The sequence below is a fragment of the Marmota flaviventris genome, chromosome 3, assembly GCF_047511675.1.
Source record: "Marmota flaviventris isolate mMarFla1 chromosome 3, mMarFla1.hap1, whole genome shotgun sequence".
Taxonomy (NCBI): Eukaryota; Metazoa; Chordata; class Mammalia; order Rodentia; family Sciuridae; genus Marmota; species Marmota flaviventris.
This window is the reverse complement of record NC_092500.1, coordinates 97,069,756-97,091,205: the sequence shown is the minus strand read 5'-3', so window position 1 is coordinate 97,091,205 and position 21,450 is coordinate 97,069,756. Positions and strand designations below refer to the sequence as shown.

General features: G+C 35.0%; 1 protein-coding gene across 3 annotated transcripts in view; it reads left to right on the top strand.

The window, feature by feature from the left end:
• The window catches only part of Borcs5 (BLOC-1 related complex subunit 5), a 97,529-nt gene that overhangs the window by 50,641 nt on the left and 25,438 nt on the right, over positions 1-21,450 (top strand). For all 3 annotated transcript variants that reach the window (XM_027955917.3, XM_027955916.2, XM_071610132.1), the window contains exon 3: positions 17,197-17,354. In XM_027955917.3, the coding sequence (XP_027811718.1) occupies positions 17,197-17,354 (158 nt within the window). The remainder of the gene's footprint in view (positions 1-17,196; positions 17,355-21,450) is intronic.

Below are 21,450 nucleotides of genomic sequence, written 5' to 3'. Positions count from 1 at the left end.
GGCCAAACTGGGCAACTTAACAAGACCCTGTCTCAAAATAAAAATTAAAAAAGACTGGGGATGTGGCTCAGTGGAGAGCACCCTTGGGTTCAATTCCCAATACTTCCAAAAACAAACAAACAAAAAAGACGTGGAACTTTGGGTGGCATTTAAGGTCCAAACTACAGCAGTTATTGTGACTAATGCTCTGTGAACACTGGTATAAAAATATCTGAGTCCCTGCTGTCTGTGCTTTTAGTTCTTTTAAGTTTATAATTAGAGGTAGAATTGCTGGATCATATGGTAATTTTATGTTTATCTTCTTCCAGGTTTTTTTTTATTTATTGTGGTAAGATACACCTAATATAAAATTTATGATTTTAACAATTTATAATTCTACATTTCACTAGTAATAAATACATTCATATTGTTCTGCAACTATCACCGCCATCCATCTTCAGAACTCTTTTCATTGTATAAAACAATGTATCCATTAAACAATAGTTCCCCATTTCCCTCTCCTCCCAGGCCTTGGCAACCACCATTCTACTTTCTTTCTCTGTGAATTAGACTATTCTGTATGTCTCACAGTATTATGTATACATACAAACATATATAATGGGATATTAGTCAGTTTTAAAAAGGAAATTCCTTTTTAAGGATTACCACATTTTGCTTATCCATTCATTCATTGATGGGAATTTGAGTTACTTTTGGTTTTAGCTCTAGTGATTAATGTTGCTCTATAAACACGAATGTACAAATATGTTTGAGGCCCTGCTTTCAATTCTTGATGGGTAGATACTTAGAAGTTGAAATGGCTGGATCACAAAGTAATCCTGTGTTAATTTTTTTCTTTCCTTTCCTCCAGCAACTAAACAATTTTGCATCCCCACCAACAGTGAAGATGTGTTCCATGTCCATGCCAATGCTTTGGTGTTCTTTTTTTTTGGGGGGGGGTAGTAATCATCCTATGAATATGAGATGGTATTTCATTTTAATTTTGAATTTCATTTTCCTGGTGATCTTGAGTGTCTTAGCCATTTGTGTATCATCTTTGGAGAGTGTCAAGTGCTTTTCCTGTTCTTGAAATGGGCTTTTTTGGTTGTTTATTGTTGAATTTTAGGAATTCTCTATATATCTTGGGTATTAATGCCTCATCAAATACTGGATTTAATTTTTTTTAAATAAGAAAGAATGGGCTGAGAATGTAGGTGTGGTAGAGTGTTTGCCTAGCATGTAGAAAGCCGTGGGTTCGATCCTTAGCACCACAAATAAATTTCCCGTTATGTAGGTTGCCTTTTTACTCTGTTGATAGCATCAACATTTTAAGTTTTTCATAAAGTTCAATCTGTTTTCCTTTAGTTGTCTTTTCCTTTAATGCCATATCTAAATAGTAATTGACAAATTCAATGTCTTGAAGCTTTTGCCTTACATTTTCTTCAAAAGGAAACTATAGTTAAAACAATAAGAGTTTTATTATTTAGGTCTTACTTTAGATCATGAATCCATTTTAAATTAAATTTTTTTTTTTTTTTATTTTTACCAGGGATTGAGCCCAGGGTGTTTACCCAATGAGCCATATCCCCAGCCCTTAAAAAAACAAAACAAAACAAAAAAACCACTTTTTTAAAAAAAAAATTCTGAGACAGGTTCTCAGTAAGTTACCTAGGGCCTTGCTAAGTTGCTGACGCTGGCTTTGAACTTGCAATCTTCCTACCTTAGCCTCCCAAGACACTGGGATTACAGGTGTTAGTGAGCCACTGTACTTGGATAAATTAATTTTTATATATGGTGTTAGGTATAGGTCCAGCTTCATTCTTTTTCATGTGCATATTCAATTTTCCTGGCATGATTAGTTGGAACAGACTTTTCTTTCCCAGTTGAATGGTCTTAGCACTCTTATCAAAAATCATTTGATTGGGCTGGGGTTGAGGCTCAGTGGTAGAGCACTTGCCTAGCATGTGTCGGGCGCTGGGTTTGATTCTCAGCACCACATAAAAATGAGTAAAATGAAGGTGTTGTGTCCATCTACAACAACAACAAAAAATATTTTTAAAAAATCATTTGATCATATTTTCAAGGGTTTATCTCAAGGATAAACTTGTCTTTTTGTCTGTGTTTATGCCAGTGCCACACTGTTTTGATTACTGCAACCTTGTAGTAAGTCCTGAAATCAGGAAGTGAGAATCCTCCCGCTTTGTTCATATTTTTCAGTATTGTTTTGGTTATTCAGGGTCTGTTGAGATTCCATGTGACTTTTAGGGTAGGTGTCTTTATTTCTTAAAAAAAAGTCATTGGGATTTTAATAGTGATTGTATTTGATCAGTTTGGGTAATATTGACATCTATTTTTTTTTTTAATCTTTGTTTTATTTATCTATATGTGGTCAGATCCAGGGCTTCACACATGGTAGGTGAGCACTCTACCTTTGAGCCACAACCTCAGCCCTAGTATTAACATCTTAATATTAAATCTTCCAGTCTGTGAATATGGGATATGTCTCCATTAGTTTATTTCAACCTTAATTTCTGTAAACAATGTTTTACAGTTTCATTGTATACATTTTTTAATTCCTTTGTTAATTTCTAAGTATTCTGTTCTTTCTGATGTGACTGTAAATGGAGCTTGTTTTCTTTCTTTCTCTCTCTCTGTGTGTGTCTGTCTGTCTCTATTTTTCTCTCTTTCTGGTGCTGCTAGGGATTTAATCTAGTGGTGTTCTACCTCTGAGTTACATAGCAAGCTCTGTTTTTTAAATTTTATTTTGAGATAGGGTCTCACTAAGTTGCCAAGGCTGGCCTTGAACTTATGATTCTCCTGCCTCAGTCTCCAAAGTTTCTGGGAGTAAATAGAGTTTTCTTAATATCCTTCTTGGATTGTTTGTTATTAGTGTGTAGAAATGCAACTGAGGGGCTGGAGTTGTATAGCTCAGTTGTAGAGAGCTTGCCTAGCACCTGTGAGGCACTGGGTATGATCCTCAGCACCACATAAAAATAAATAAAGGTATTGTGTCTATCTACAACTTAAAAAAAATTAAAAAACAACTTATTTTGACTTTGTATCCTGTTACTTTGATGAATTCATTTATCAGTTCTAACAGTATTTTTTAGAATCATTAAGTTTTCTACTTATAAGATCCTCTATGAACAGATTATATGTATCATATTATAACATATATAATATACAATGTATATTTCTTTGTCCTCTCCAATTTGGATGCCTTTAATTTCTTTTCTTATTTAATTCTAGTTACAATGATAAAGTACTTTATTGAATAGTAGTGGTGAAACTAGGCATTCTTTCTTTGTTACTAAAATTAGAGGAAAAAAATTTAGTTTTTTTTAAAATTTTTACTTTTTCTTCTTAGTACCCTCTTATATAGTAGGCAAGTACTGTACCAATGAGCTACATCTCCAACCCTAGTTTTTATCATTGAGTATAATGTTTTCTGTGATTTCCCATATCTGGCTTTTATTATGATGAAATAATTTCCTTCATTTATAGTTTTTTCAGTTTTTTTTAATCAAGAGAGAATATTGAATTTTGTGTTTTAAAAAAAACTTTCTCTGCATCATTTGAGATGATCTTGTGTTTTTTTCTTTCCTTCCTTCAGTCTTTTAATGTAGTATATTACATTGATTGATTTTCATTCCAAGAAGATCATGATATGTAATCCTTATATTATGCTCCTGAATTTGATTTGCTAGTGTTTTGTTGAGGATTTTTACATCAGTGTTTATAGGTATATTGGTGTGTAGTTTTCTTATAGTGTCTTTGTCTTGCATTGTTATCAGTGTAATAATCTCCTCACAGGAGAGTTAGGGAGTATTCCCTCCTCTTTGGTTTTTTAGAGAGGTTTGAGAAGAGTTGATGTTGTTTTTAAAATGATTGATAGAATTCACCATGAAACAGTCATGTCCAGGGCTTTTCTTTGTTGGGAGATTTTTGATTAGTTCTTCAATCTCTTTACTAGTTACTGGTTTATTCACATTTTCTTTTTGGTTTAGTCTTGGTAATCTCTATTTCTAGGAAATTTGTTAATTTCATCTAGATTATACAAATTATTTCTATACAGTTATTCAGACTGTTTTCATAAAGTCCTTTTTATTTCCAAAGAATTGGTAGTAATTTTCCCACTTTCACATCTGATTTTCATAATTTTAGAGTTGGTGTAACTCAGTGGTAGGATGCTTGCCTAGCATGCATAAGGCCCTGCATTTGATCTCCAGCACCACCATCCAAAAGAGAATGATTTTAGTAATTGGAGTTTCTCTCTCCTTTTTCCTACTTCCTCTAACAAAACTTTAATCTTATTGCTCTTTCCAAAGAATCAACTTTGAGTTTTGTTGGTTTTTCTCTATTATTTTCTATTTCTTACTTTGTTTACCTATACTTTAAGCTTTATTATTTCCATCCTTCTCCTAGCTTTAGGTTTAATTTATTCTTCTGTTTCTAGTTCTTTAAGTTGTAAAGTTCAGTTGCTGATTTGAGATTTTCTTGTATAATGTGAACATTTTTACATGTAAATATCTCCCTTAGCTCTATTCACTATATCCTGTATGTTTTGGTATGTTGTGTTTTCATTTTCATTTATCTCAAAGTATTTTAAAATTTCTGTTCTCATTTCTTCTTTGATGCATTAGTTGTTATAAGAGTGTGGTATTTAGGGCTGGGGTTGTGGCTCAGGGGTAGAGCGCTCGCCTACCATGTGTTAGGGTTTGATCCTCAGCACCACATAAAAGTAAAATAAAGATATTGGGTCCATCTGTAACTAAAAAATAATTATTTTTTAAAAAGAGTATGGTGTTAAATTTTTACATATTTGTGGATTTTCCGATTTTCCTTCTGTGATTGATACCTAATTCCATCTCATTATAATAAAAGAAGATACTTTGTATGATGTTTTTTAAAACTATTGAGACTTACTTTGTGGCCCAATATATGGTCATATTCTGGAAAATATCCCATGTGTTCTTGAGAAAAATGTGTATTCTGTGATTGTAAGGTATAATGTCTGTTTGGTTATCTGTTAGATCTAATTGGTTTATTGTATATTTTTTCTTCTGTTCTGTCTGGTTTTTCTCTCCAGTATTGAGAGTGGGCTATTGAAGTCTCTAATTATTGTAGAACTATTTCTTCCTCCAATTTTGTTAGTTTCTGCCTCAATTTTTGATGGTCTGTCATTAGGTTTGTAAGCATTTATAATCTTAACATTCTTGCTATATTGAATCTTTTACTAACATGTGATGTCCTTTTTTTCCTATAATCTTTTTTGATTTAAAGTATATATATTGTCTGATATCAGAACAGCAACCCTATTGTCTTTTGGTTACTTTTTGTATGGCGTGTTTTCCCCCATGCTTTCATTTTCTTTCTTTTGGTACGGGGAATTGAACCCAGGGTGCTCAAACACAGAGCCACATTCCCAGCTGTTTTTTATATTTTATTTAGAGACAGGGTCTTCCTGAGTTGCTTAGAGCCTTACTAAGTTGCTGAGGCTGGCTTTGAACTCAAAATCTTCCTGCCTCAGCCTCCCTGGGTGCTGGGATTATAGATGTGCACCACCACACCCAGCTGTTTTACACTTTTGACAGTTTAGTTATAATATGCCTTGGAGAAGACCATTCAGATCTATTAGAGGTCCTTTAAATTTTTTGGACCTGCATATTCATGTCTTTCCCAAGATTTGGAATGTTTTCAGCTATTGTCCCATTAATTAGGTTCTCTATGCCTTTTCCCTTTGCTCCTCCTTGTGGAATACTACCACTGCAAATATTTGCTCACTTAGAAGTGTCCCATAAGATTTTTTTTTTTTGTCCTCTAGAAAAAAACTTCTTTTTTCATTTTGTCTGGTTTAAAACACCTATTTTTAAGCTCAGAAATTGTTTATTTTGTTTGATCTGTTTTACTGTTGAACATCTCAGCTGTATTTTTTTATTTCATTTATTGAATTTTCAGCTCCAAATTTTCTCTTTGGCTCCTTTTTCCTGTCTCTGTCTCTGCTGAATTCTCATTCAGATCATGAATTGTCTTCCTAATTTCATTGAACTGTCTGTATATTTTCTTATATCTGGTTGATTTCTTTAAAATCATTATTTTGAATTCTTCATCAGGAAGTTTGTCGTTTTTCTTTCTATGTTGCTATAGAGTTTTTTTTAAAAGACATCATATCATCTTGATTTTTTATGTCCCTATGTTGATATTTTGTATATGATGGATCAGCAGCTTTTACTGACTTAATATGGTGACTTTCACAATAAAAAACATTCTTTTAGTGATGTGTCCTAAGGTTTTGGTTTCTTAGGCTACATGGTTTTGACTCAGGTGAGCACAGTGTAGTAGATAGTGTCTGTGTGGCTTCTTCAGTTATATAATCAACATCACTTAGGCCTGAAGATACCTCAGTGGCCTAGGCTGCAGGAAGTTGGGGGATTGCTTTACTAGCTGGGATTTAGCTCTCTTAGATTGGGTAGGTTTATATGCAGTGTTTCTATCTGCTAGTGTGAGATACCTGTCAGATTCTGTGGGTTGCATGTGTGCAGCGCTGCTTTACTGGACCCATGCAGGCAAGGCACAGCTAGCATGTCAGAGGAGATGATGCACCCATAATTTTAAGAGTTGTGCAGGGGTGGGTCACTCTAGTGGGCCCAGGTGGGTATGATGTAGTGTGCCTGGTGAGGCAAGGGGTGTCAGTGCTTGGGAACCATTTGGGGAATGCTGTACTGTGGGCTCAAGTGGTGTGCCCAGTGTCTATGAGGGATGTCCAGGTGTCTTCATTGGGACTCAAGGCTTCTTGTTCAGGGTTGGCTGCCCAGCTGCTTGTGAGGGCTGAGGGAAGTGGGGAAAGTCTACCCATCTGCTTCCTAGGGATCTGGGCAGGCAGACCAAGCCACTCATGGCAGACTGCTTAGGTGCTTCAGAGGATTGTGGGTGAGGCCACCTGGCTTCCTAAGACCTCTCCAGGCCCAACCACTCAGGGCATGTTGCCTGACTGTTGTTGCAGAGTTGTTAATCTCCTTGACAGCATTTTTGTGATTAGGGAGCAGAAAACAGATTCCTGATATATGCAAGACAGGTTCCCTTTTGCCCACTCTGGTTCAAGCAGGCTGTATTCAAGCTGCTTCAGGAATACTTGCATAACTTTCTGTATGAGGCTGGAAGATTTTGGATGGGTGGCTACTACTATGCTAAAAACTGAATTTGACTGAAATTAACCACAAGTTACTGTATAAGCCTTCCCCTAGAAATTGCAGTCTTATTGCAAGATCCTAGAATTCCAGATGTGTTCTAAGTCCTGAAAGAAAATAACTGTTAACCAAGACTGCTATTTCCAGGAAAGCTTTCATTCAAAATTGAAGAGCAAATAAAAACCTTCCAAGATAAGCAGAAACTAAAAGAATTCGTGGAGCTGGGTTGTGGCTCAGAGCACTTTCCTAGCATGTGTGAGGCACTGAGTTCGATTCTTAGCACCACATAAAAATAAGTAAATAATTTAAAAAAAGGTATTGTGTCCATATACAACTAAAACAAAAAAATTTTTTTTTGTTTAAATTCATGACAACCAAACCGGAAATATAGAACTTGCTTAACAAAATATTCCATACAAAAGAAGTAAAAAACAAACCCCAGAGTTCACAAATAAACAAAACTCATTTGAAGCATAAAGTGTAAGCAAATGAGAAGCAGGACTAAATTAAACATTCTAAATCAAAATGGCAGGAATTAATAAACATCTATCAGTAATAACATTGAATATAAATGGTCTCAACTCTCCAATTAAAAATCATAGGCTGGCAGAATGGATTCAAAAACAAGACCCAATTATATGTTGTTTGCAAGTGATGTACCTAACAGGCAAAGACAGTCACAAGCTGAAAGTGAAAGAATGGAAATTGATATATAATGTGAATGGAACCAAAAAACAAGGCAGGAGTATCTACTCTCTTATCTGACAAAGCAGACTTCAAACCAAAATTAATCAGAAGAAACAAAGAAGGTTACTTTGTATGATAAAGGGACCAATCCAAAAGAAGATATAACAATAATAAATATTTATGCCCTAAATGTGTGTGCAACTAATTATATAAAAGAGACAGTACTCAAATTGAAGCCTCATATAGACCCTAGTACATAATACTGAATGATCTCATCATTAGATAAAGTCATGTAGACATAAACTCAGTAAAGACTTTTTGGACCTGAAAAATATCACAAATCAAGTGGACTTAATAGACATTTATAGAATATTTCATCTAATAACAGCTGGATACACTTTCTTTTCAGTAGTTCATGGTATGTTCTTCAAAATAGACCACATTTTAGGCCACAAAGCAACTCTTAGGAGATTAAAACAAAATCAGTATAATTCTTTGTACCTTATCAGATCATGATGGTATGAAATTAGAAATCAACATGACAAAACCCTAAAAAAATGATAGGACACATGGAGATTGAGCAATATACTTTTGAATGATGGGTGATAGAAGAATCCTCGGAGAAAATAAAATTCTTAGACTCAAATGAGAATAATGATATGACATTCAGAACCTCTGGGATACTTTTATAAAAGCAGTTCCAAGAGAAAAGTTTATAGCTATGAGTGCCTACATAAGAAAATCTGAAAGATCCCAAATAACCTAATGATGCATCTTAAGGCCTTAGAAAGAAAAAGCAGAACAAACCAATTCCAAAACCAGTAGAAACAAGGAAGTGATTAAGATCAGAGCTGAAATCAATAAAAATGAGAATTAAAAAAATTACAAAAGACGTGTGAAACAAAGAGTGCTTCTTTAAAAAGAACAAATCAAAAGAAAAAGATCCAAATTAAAAAATTAGAGATGAAAAATGAAAAATCACTATAGACACCACAGAAATCTAGTGTAACATTCAGGAGTATTTTGAAAATTTATACTCCAATAAATTAGTAAACCTAGAAGAAATGGGTAACTATAGACAAATACAATCTGCCAAAACTGAATCCAGAGGACATAAAAAATCTCAACAGAAAAATAACTAGCAATGAGATAGAAGCAGTAACAAAAAGCCTTTCAACAAAGAAAAGCCTAGGACCAGAAGGATTCTCTGCTAAATTCTATCAAATCTGTAAAGAACTAATGCCAATTCTTTTCAAATTATTCCATGAAGTAGAAAGGGATGAAACACTTCCAAATTATTCTATGAAGCCAGTATCACATTCATGCCAAAATCAGATAAAGACATACCAAGGAAAGAAAACTATAGGCCAAAGTCCCTGATGAACTTAGATGCAAAAATATTTACTAAAATATTTGCAAGTAATGTTCAATAATATATTAAGAAGATGATATACTACAACCAAGTTTATTTTATTTCAGAGATGTAAAGATGGTTTAATATATGCAAATCAATAAATGTAATTTATCACATAAGTGATTTTTATCTCAATAGATGCAGAGAAGACCTTTGACAAACCAGCACCCATTCATGATAAAAATACAAAGGAAACTGGGGGGAAAAGGAACCTAACTCAACACCGTAACAGCTATATATGAAAAACCCAAAGCAAACTTCACAGTAAATGAGAAAAAAATGAAAGTATTTCCTTTAAAATCTGGGACAAGACAAGGATGTACATTCTCACCACTCCTATTTAATATAGTGCTAGAAATTCTACCAAAGCAATTAGGCAAGAAAAGGAAATAATTTGAATTCTTTTCTTCCCATTTTTATTCCTTTTATCACTGTTTGCAGATGATATGATCCTATACCTAGAAGATCCAGAGAATTCCACCAAAAGGCTGCTAGACCTAATAAACAAATTTGGCAAAGTAATACTTTACAAAATCAACATACAAAAATTAATAGCTTTCTTATATACCAACAGCAAATCTGCTGAGAAAGAAATTAGGAAAATAGTTCCATTCCCAATAGCCTCAAAAAATAAAATACCTAGGAATAAATCTAACCAAGGAGTTTAAAGACCCCTACAATGAAAACTATAGAACACTGAATAAACAAATTGAAAAAGATCTCAGAAGATGAAAAGACCTCCCATGTGTATGGATAGGCAGATTATTGTTAAAATGCCTTTACTTGCTGGATATGGTGGTCTGTAATCCCAGTGGCTCAGAAGGCTGAGGCAGGAGAATTGCTAGTTCAAAGCCAGCTTTAGCAACTTAGAATCTTGCCGAGTTGCTTAGGGCCTTGCTATCTCTAAATAAAATACAAAAAAGGGCTGGGGATGTGGCTCAGTAGTTAAGTGCCCCTGAGTTCAATTCCCAGTAACACCCTTCCCCCCCCCAAAAAAAGCCATAGTACCAAAAGCAATATATAGATTCAGTGCAATACCCATCAAAATACCTAGGACATTTTTCATAGAACTAGAAAAATCAGTCGTAAAATTCATTTGGAAGCCTAAGAGACCCAGACTAGGCCAAAGCAATGTTAAGCCAAAAAATGCAATGCTGGAGACATCACAATATCTGACTTCAAATTATACTACAGAGTTGTAAAAAAAACTGCAAGGTACTGGCATAAAAACTGACACATAGATCAGTGGTACAGAATAGAAGACACAAGAGACAAACCCACACATCTGCAGTCATCTGATCTTTGACAGAATTGCCAAAAACATATTTTGGAGAAAAGATAACCTTTTTAACAAATTGTGCCAGGACAACTGGTTATCCATATGTAGAAGAATAAAACTAGACCCTATCTCTCACCCTGCACAAAAATCAACCCAAAAGGCCTAGGAATTGGACCAGAAACTATGCCACTCTTAAAAGAAAATGTAGAGTCAACACTCCAGCACTTATGCACAGGGAACAACTTTCTCAGTAGGATCCCCAAGGCCCAGGAAATAATGCCAGGAGTTAATAATAAAAGGGATAGCATCAAATTAAAAAGCTCTACACAGCAAAGGAAACAGTTGGGAATGTGAAGAGGGAACCTAAAGAATGGGAGAAAATCTTTGCTAGCTACTCTTCTGACAGGATTAATATCTAGAATATATAAATAAAAGAACTTTACACCAAAAAATCAAATTGCCCACTTCATAAATGGACAAATTAATTGAACAAACCCTTCTTAAAAGAAGAAATACAAATGGCCAACAAATATATGAAAAAATGTTTAACATCATTAGCAATTAGGGAAATGCAAATCAAAACTATACTGAGATTTCATCTCACACTAGTCAGAATGTCAGTCATCAAGAATAGAAACCATAATAAGTGCTGGAGAGGGAATAGAGAAAAAACATTGTTGGTGGGATTGTAAATTAGTACAACCACTATGGAATCAGTGTGGAGGTTCCTCAAAAGGCTGAGTATGGAACCACCATCTGATCCAGCTATACCACTCCTCGGTATTTATCCTGAAGAATTAAAGTCCTCATATTACAGTGATATATGCATTCCCATGTTTATAGCAGCACATTTTACAGTAGCCCGAACTATGGAACTAGCCTGGGTGTCCATCAAAGGATAAATGGATAAAGAAAATGTGGTATATATACACAATGGAGTTTTATCCAGTTATAAAGAAATAAAATTTTTTCATTTGCAGAAAAATGGATGGAACTAGAGACCATTATGTTAAGTGAAATAAGTCAAAGTTAAGGGTCATATGTTTTTGCTCATATGGGGAAGCTGGAGAGGAAGTGGACAAGAAAGATGGCAGATCTCATGAAAATCAGAGGGAGATCAGTAGAGGTAAGGGATCAGGGGGTGAGAGGTGAGTAGGAAGGGGGAAGGGCTGGGGAGTGATATTTTGGCCAAATTATATTGTTATATTATGTATTTTGTGCATGTATGAATACATAACAAGTCCCATCAGTATGTACAGCTAATGCACCAATTAAAACATGGGGGAAAAAAAGACTGTAGAATTCAGGATAGTTCTATCAGATTGTTCCTGTGTAGTAATCTTCTAGTTGGGAAGACAGATTCTGGGTGATTCCTAGTGTCATCTTCCCAGAATCCTCTTTATATTTAATTTGTTTTGGAAACTACCATACTCTTTTTTTACAGTAGGTAAACTGTTTATATTCTCTCCAGAAATGTGCAAGAGTTCTAATTTCTCCACATCCTTGCTAATACTTATTTTCTGTCCTTTCAATAGTAGTCATCTTTGAGTTCAATTCCCAGCACTGCCTAATAATAATAATAATAATAATAATAATAGCCATCTTAATGATTGTTATCATGATTTCATTTTGTTTTTTCTTAAGGGTTTGAGTTCAGGGAAGTTAAATGGCATCACACAGGTAGTAAATGGCAGTCTCTGGATTCAAACCTAGAAAGTGCCTCTTTCTTCTCCTCTGGTAGTTTTTGAAAGTTGATGGGAGGAAAATCCTGGGAAATATGTTTGCATCTTTATTGAACATTTTGATGTGTTGGCGTGTTAGATTGGGCCTATTTTGCACTTGTAGTCTATTCTGCCATGGTTTAGCCCAAACAAAGCAAGGTCATAAGCCATTCTCTTTAAAATTTTTCCTGGTACTGGGGATTGAGCCCAGGGCCTCACACCTGAAAAGTATGTGCCTTTACCACTGAGCTATAGCCCCTACCCCATTGTTAGCCATTCATAAGTGGCTTCTCCTGGGTGAGATTGGTACTGATGTAAGGTGACTGAATGGGGGGTAAAGTTCCTAAGGAAATCAGCCACGGGGTGTACCCTTTTTCTAAATATCCTAAAGGAATTGATCACTAGCACACATCACAAAATCCTGTAAGGAAGATGTCTGCAAGCATTTCTTTTAGGGAAGAAGGAAATGCCTTTGAGAAATAGAGTAACATTAAGTAAAGAACACACATTGCTTAAGTGCTTTTGTCTTTGAAGTATATCATGACCTACAGTCAAAAATCTCTTATTGTTTTTTTTTAATTTATTGTTTAGTTGTTGGACACAATACCTTTATTTTATTTATTTATTTTTACATGGTGCTGAGGATGGAACCCAGGGCCTCTCATGTCTAGGCAAGCGCTCTACTGCTAAGCCAAGGTATTAGTTGAAGCTGGCATAACAGAATTCCATGAACTGAGTTATGGTTTTAGATGGTAAAGGGGAGGGTAAAAGTGTAATTCCTTTGACTTTGATGTTGGCTAGGCAACTTAAACAGCAAACATTTATTCCTCAGAATTCTTATAGCTAGGAAGTATAAGATCAAGGTGCCAGCAAATTTGGTTCTGGGTGGGGATGCTGCTTTTTGGGCTTGCAAATGGTAAATACTGGAGATTATTTCCTGAAACCATGTTGAAACCACTTTGTTTATGCATGGATGAAGAGTGGGCCCCAGGGAATGGGTAAGAAATAGACTGGCTATCTACAGAGCCAGCAAACTGCCATCTGTACCTACCCCTTTGTGTAAAGTGTTGAGTGGAAAAATCATTAGGGCTAGAAATTTGGAAACATTTTGCTGAGTAATCGTTTTCATTCAGAAATGTCAGGTGTAGGGAGAAAACCCACAGTTTTTTTAAAGCACAGTATGGAGCCATATGGGTATTAACTTGAGTTCTTCAACCCTGATGAACTTGGTTACTTCTAGAACTAGAAATTAGTATTAAAGAGTGTTAGAGTATATGTTTAGAAACAGTATAATGAGCTCCATTTCCTATTAAACAGTCCAGAACTTTCAATCTATTTATCTCTGATAAGATATTATGATGTTAAAAATTATACAGCATATTATATAAAAAAGAAAACTCTCTATTTAAAGTCATTACAAAAGTATTCTGAAATAATTTATGCTATGTAATTCATTCTGTATCAATGGTAAGACAATATTGTATTTGTTGTCTCTAGAATTTGCCTGAATTGTTGTGACTTTGTTGCTTCAAAAGTAGGAAAGTGGCCTATCTTCTTTTTTTTCTCTATTCTGTCTTACCCCTTCTGGGATCCAGAGAAGGGGTTTGTGGCAAATATTTGGAGATTCAGAGGTGATGGAAGCACATTCTGATAATAGATCCATAATACCTGAGTTATGGTTTTAGATGGTTAAGGGGAGGATAAAAGTATAATTCCTTTGACTTTGAAGTTGGTTAGGCAACTTAAATTGAACAACTTAATGTGCTTTTTAAGACCTAGCAACTTTCTCAAGTCCTCCTCCTCTTGCCCTTCCATACCTTTTTCATTAAGAAATAGAGTAAGGGTTTTGTTTTATGAGCTATGGTTGGGTTCTTGGCTCTTTGCTTCAAGCATCTAGTAGCATGGACTGGCATTGTAGTTTCCCTCCTTATTCTGCATCACAAATTCCAGCAGTCTGCTCAAGCATTGGAGACCTTCCTCATTCCTCTTGAAAGGGCAGATCAACACTGAGACAAGGCCTCACTTTTAGATGTATGTGGAACATGCAGAGGAGTGATCCTGGGAAGTCACCTTTCCTCATAAAGTCTTTCTTGGCTCGCTCTCTCCTAGGAATTCAGCAGTAGACTGCATCCTTTATTCTAACTTGAGAGTCTTTTATGTGCCAGTTGCTATGCTATAGACCTCAGTTGTAAAGGTAAGCAACATGTGGTCCTTATCTTCAGCCAGCTCAGTTTACTACCACACTTTTAATCACTTTGGAGAAGATGCTGTTTGAAGGTTTGTTCAGTAACATAAACTTTGGTCAGGATGGAAGATAACTGGTTTTCAATTTAAAGAAAATGAATAATGGGCTAGGGGAAAAGGGGAGACCTGCCCAAGAAGACATTAAAAATAGATGGGAAAGACAAAAAGTCACTTTTTGTTAAAATGAATTTGTTCATTTAAAAAAATTTTAAGGAGAAATGCATTCATTTGATTAATAAAATTGTTAAACGTGTATTATGAAAGTTTCCTTGCTCTCCATCTAATTCTTATATAAAGGTTTCTTTATTTAAACATAAACTAATCTCAACATTTTATTTACTTACACATTCCCATTTTTACATGATAATCGCATACTCCGTTCACTACTCTCTATATCCCTTTTTTGTTATTTAGTGTAGTATGGAGATATTTCCCATGTGAGTATATAGAAACTTCCTCATTGTTTTCTGCATTCATGTATTATTAGTTATAGATGTACCCTGATTTAACAAGCCTCCTATTGGTCGGCATTGAGATCTTTGCTGCCTATTGGGGGAACCTGGGTAAAGGATCGTGTATGTAGATTTAAATAAAAATTTCAGTTAAAAAAACTATTGCTACTAATATTGAATTCACCACAAGATACTATTTGCAGGTAGATCAATTCAAATAACATGTTTTTCTGTGTTAGGACTACAGTGGATTAGCTGAGAGACCAAGAGCTGGCAGTGTAATGTTGGGGAACCCTAGGAGTATATTGGGTTCCAGACCTGCACTTCACTTTGTCAGGTCCCATAAAAATATGAGAGCATGGGCCAGCACATCCAAAGATTTTCTGGGGCAACCCAACTGGGTATCCTCTCATAGTGTCTTTGGTTGGGCACAGGGACATTTGTTTAAGCACCAGTGTGTCAGAACAGTGAGGGTTTGGATGTTAATGATTGGGGAGAAGAACTGGGAAAGGGCCCCTCAAGATGAGCATTGATATGAGTGGATCTGTCCCAGTCATGCCCAGCATGTTTCCTGTTGTCACCTGTATTTTGCTGTACCTTGTGCTATAGCATTGGCTCTAGTATGAGATAGAGCATAGTGTGGCATAGTGGATCCTTAAGACCCTACTAGGGATTCTCTAAGGCCAAAACTCTTATTTTTTTTTTAAGATTTTTTTAAAGATGGACACATTATCTTTATTTCTATGTGGTGCTGAGGATCGAATCCAGTGCCTCACATGTATGAGGCAAGCACTCTATCACTGAGCTATAACCCCAGCCCCACAAAACTCTTCGTAACAATACTTAGACATTATTTGCAAATCACTCTTTCTCGTATTGAAGTCACTGGAGTTTTCCAGAGGCTTTTTGATATGAAATAGAAGATTAAATGCAGAAGCTGGTAGGATAATCCAGCTATTTTCTATTAAGGCAGTCATTTAAATAATAACATAAACCAATGCTATTCTTCTTGGTTTTTTGTTTTGGAAAATACAGATATTTCCCTCAAAATATAGAATTCATGTTACCATGTCATAGTGATATCATTTTTAAATTATTTAATTTTAAGAACTTTTGCAGTTTTAATTTAAAAAATTTTTTTAATTGTAGTTGGACACAATACCTTTATTTTATTTATTTATTTTTATGTGGTGCTAAGGATCGAACCCAGTACCTTACCTGTGCTAGGCAAGCACTGTACCACTGAGCCACAACATCAGCCCTCAGTTTTAATTTTTAATAGGTTAATAGCAATAGACAAAACCCACATAAGCAAAAGCTCTTTGGGGCTCTCAGTAATTTTTTGAGGATGTAAAGGGGTTCTGATATCAAGAAATTTGTGAACTGTTGCCTTGACAGAAAGCACTTGGCAAAAAGTTCATAGGCTTAACTTCTGGTCAAGGCTTTGCTTTGTGACTAAGTCACTTAATCTCTTTATTTGGTTTCTTCTTATAACCTTTTCTGCACTCCTTAAGGAAAAGAGAATGCTCTGCTTTCTCTTCAGATTGTATAAATCTTTTGCCTTTTACTAAAGAAAAGATATATATATATATGAAAGGCTAATTTGAAAATATGGTGCTCTATGCTAAAATCAGGGGAGTTTAATAGTTATGTAACTAAACTTATGTGGAAGGAAGATGTGAAGAATGAGAGTTTAGATCATGTTAGCAGATAGTCTACTTGTTAAATTTTTTCATTTTAGCATCTCCTTCTAGCAGTTTCTGTATACATTTTATTCTCAGTTTTTCAGGCAGCCATTTTAATTATTGTAAGAAAGTAAATACATCTTCCAGCATTTTCAGTCAAGCAGGGATTTCTATTTATAATACCTGAAGTAGTGTGATACAAAGTCAGGACTTCTGAAAGAAACACATTACTAGATAGATGGCTTTGGGAAAGTTTGTCAACCTCTCTGTTTTTTGGCTTCCTCATCTGTAAAATGAAGCTAATAGTGCCTTATTTTCCAGAGAATTGTGAGTGGGAAAGACAATGCACAGGAAGCATTTGGAAAAAGTGGTTAGTACATGATAGACGCTACATAAATGATAGTTGCAATGATTGTCATTAGCATTTTAAAAAAGATCCAAGATTAAATTTGTCTCTTACCGTCATCACTGAATTTATTACACAGTTTATTCACAAATATATTACCAAAAACTTCCATTTCATTTTATTCTTTTTTTGTCTGTTGAAGGGCTATTGAGTGGCCAGACTTCCCCAACAAATACCAAATTGGAGAAACTGGATTCTCAGCAGGTGTTGCAGCTGTGCCTCCGATATCAGGATCACCTGCACCAGTGTGCAGAAGCTGTTGCTTTTGATCAGAATGCTTTGGTTAAACGAATCAAAGAGGTAATGTGCTGTGGGAAAATAGCATTGATGACTCATTATCGTGAATCCCTGTAACCCTGGAATGCTTTGCTACTGGGCACAATAGCCAGTGATCCTGGCTTTATGGGAAGTAGTTATTTTCCCTCAAAGGCTTGGCATTTGTCCCCATTGCTTTGAGGAGGTGGTCTTTCGTAGCAGTAAATGTGATGGTGACAAGTGGTCCATAAGCTAGACTAACCTGGAGTTTGAATTCTGGTTCACTGCTAATTTGGTTGGAAGTTAAGTTTAAGTTCTCTGTGTCTCAATTTCTTTATGATAAATTGGGCTAATAGTAATAACCTAACTCAAGAGTTAAGTGACAGTGAAATTACTAGGTGTTAGCTGTTATTAATATGTGTAAAGTCCTGCCATGCTAATTTGTTCTGGCTAACATTATATCTTTGAATTGACTTTAGCTGTTTATTATATATAATTTATATTTTGCTTCCCTATAAGTTATCATTTCTTTGAAAATAGAAACCTTGACATCTCCCTCAATTATATTTTTCACTGTTAGCATATGAAAAGCTCAGTTATTATTCTTGATTATATGGAAATGATTATGCCTACTTAATACTTTTTTATTATTAAGTTATTTATTTATTCTAATTTATTATATATGATGGCAGAATGCAATTCATTTCATTTTATACATATAGAGCACAACTTTTCAAGTCTCTGGTTGAATACAAAGTATTTTCACACTATTCTTGTCTTCATACATGTATTCAGGGTAATGATGTCTAACTCATTCCACCATCTTTCCTACCCTCATGCCCCCTCCTTCCCCTTTGGCCCTATCTAAAGTTCCTCCATTCCTCCCATGCCCCCCCCCCAATCCCCATTGCCATTATGAGCATCCTCATATCAAAGAAAACATTCAGCCTCTGTTTTGGGGGGATTGGCTTACTTCACTTACCATTATATTCTCCATCTCCATCCATTTACCTGCAAATGCCAGGGTTTTATTCTCTTTTAATGCTGAATAATATTCCATTGTGTATATATACCAGTTTCCCTATCCATTTATCTACTGAAGGGCATCTGAGTTGGTTCCACAATTTAGCTATTGTGAATTGTGCTGCTAAAAACATTGATGTGGCTGTGTCCCTGTAGTATGTTGTTTTTAAGTCCTTTGGGTATAGTACAAGGAGTAGAATAGCTGGGTCCAATGGTGGTTCCATTCCAAGTTTCCCAAGGAATCTCCATACTGCTTTCCAGATTGGCTGTACCAATTTGCAGTTTTATCAGCAATGTATGAGTGTGCCTTTTCCCCACATCCTCGTCAACAGTTGTTTGTATTCTTGATAGCTGCCATTCTGACTCGAGTGAGACAAAATCTTAGAGTAGTTTTTATTGGCATTTCTCTAATTGCTAGAGATGTTGAACATTTTCTCATATTTGTTGACTGATTATATAGCCTCTTCTGAGAAGTAGACTGTTCAATTCCTTGGCCCATTTATTGATTGTTTTATTTGTTTTTTTGGTATTAAGGTTTTGAGTGCTTTATAGACCGTAGAGATTAGTGCTCTATCTGATGTGCTTGTGGTAAAGATTTGCTTCTGTTCTGTAGGCTCTCTGTTCACCTCACTGATTGTTTCTTTTGCTGAGAAGAAGCTTTTTAGTTTAAATCATTCCCATTTATTGATTCTTGTTTTAATTCTTGCACTATAGGAATCTTATTAAGGAAGTTGGGGCCTAATCCCACATGATGGAGATTTGGGCCTACTTTTTCTTCCATTAGGCACAAGGTCTCTGGTTTAATTCCTAGGTCCTTGATCTACTTTGAGTTGAGTTTTGTGCATGGTGAGAGATAGAGGTTTAATTTCATTTTTTTAAAAAAATATTTTTTAGTTGTAGTTGGGCACAATATCTTTATTTTATTTGTTTATTTTTATGTGGTGCTGAGGATTGAACCCAGCACCTCGTACACACCAGGCTAGCACTCTATCACTGAGCCACGACCCCAGCCCTTAATTTCATTTTGTTAAATGTGGATTTGCAGTTTTCCCAACACCATTTGTTGAAGAGGCTATCTTTTCTCCAATGTACGTTTTTGGTGCCTTTGTCTAAAATGAGATAACTGTAGTAATTTGGGTTAGACTCTGTGTCCTCTATTCTGTATAGGTCTACAGGTCTATTTTGGTGCCAATACCATGCAGCAAAAATTGATCACTTCAACAAAGATAAGAATACAAATATAGGTGACCATTGATCATACCAACAAAGAGATAAGATAGCAAATACAGTTAGCAAGAGATTACTTTAAGAAAGAGAAAGAGATTCTGAAAACAAACAAAACCCAGAAATCCTTGAAATGAAAGAAACAATAAGCCAAATAAAAAAACTCAATAGAACGCATTACCAACAGACTAGATCACTTGGAAGACAAGACCTCCGACAATGAAGACAAAATATACAATCTTGAAAATAAAGTTGACCTCACAGTGAGATGGTAAGAAACCATAAACAGAATATCCAAGAATTATGGAATACCATCAAAAGACCAAATTTAAGATTTATTGGGATAGAGGAAGGTTCAGAGATTCAAACCAAAAGAATGCACAATCTCTTCAATGAAATAATATTAATACTTCTTTTGTGAGGAAAAACACAATATCATTCAAGTCAAAGTATAATAAACCAAACAACATGATACAAATTTTTTATAATTACAAATAACAGTGTAAGTTATTCTTTATTAGAACTAAAATGTATCATTGATGAAGCCACTGTATGACAAAGTTCTGGAAGCAACAAGGGATGAGTAAATATATCTTCTAAAGTTTATATCAAGAAGGGATTTATATTCCTAACAACTAGAGGTAGTGTCATATAAAGGAAAGGTCAGGAGCTGTATCTTAGAGAAACTATGTATATGGATGGTATTCCCTGGATTTGTTCAACAAATGGCTTTTGGGTCATTTATACTGGTGAAAGAAGATGGACTTGAAGAAACACAAGAAATGGGCTGAGAATCATGGGAAGTTACTTTCCAATTAGTAATAGCGGCAGTGCATCCTTGAATTACAAAGCAGTCATTAGTTATATTAACAGATTTAAATAGGCCAATACCTCCTGTGTTTTAGTACTTAATCTTTTATAAAATGTTGCTTATATGTGCTCTTCTTTCATGGATTAAATACTTTCACTTGAAAAACTATTAAATACAACCTTTTGTATTACTTGGCATTGCTGTATCCTTCTAAATATTATAAATTTATTTTACTATATTATATTCTACAGAGCTCTACTGTAGAATAGACTATGTGTGACTATGTATCAGCAATCACTTGGGGTTTTTTGGTTTGTTTGAAACCGGATCTTTCTCTCTCTCCCTCAGTCAGTCTAGCCTTTGGTCTTTAAATCATTATTTTATTAATTTACCAAATGATACTAATGCTGCCCTTCATTGGGTGGGATTTTTGGGAACCATAGGTCTAGAGCACTGTTTTACAAATTAAATTCTATAAAACTAGTTCTAGAGAAAGAAGGACAATTTTTTTTTTTTTTGCACACTCTAAACCACCATTCTTTAGAGAGAATAGTGCATATTTTAAAATTTTTTTGTGTGTCTTACAATAAAGGAACTGGCACTTTTCAAACTTATTTGACCTCAGAACTCTTATCTTAAAGGTCATATATATTAACATCCCATAGAAGTAAAGATTTTTTTAGGACATTGAGAAATGAATGCTCTTGTAGATGTAAGATTTTAACCATTTTTGACCATTGTACTGGAAATTAACTCTGACATTAATCTCAAAAGGAAGTTTTTAGAATAATAAATTGGCTTTTCGATGCTGCTGCTTTTTAAAAGGTCCTCCAATCCAGATCTTGTTTTTCAGTTTAGGACAGTGTAGTATAGAGATTGACTAACTAGCTCAGTGTCAGATGCTGTGTAAAGTATTTAGTGGCTGGTAGCACCTCACAGAGCTCCTCATTATATACCACACTGTCAAGACTTTAGAACAGTGTTCCTTGGCCCTGACCACATGTTAGAATCGACTGCAAATGTTTTTCTCTAATATAGATGACGGAAAATTTTACACACACACTGAAGAAAATGGACTAATAT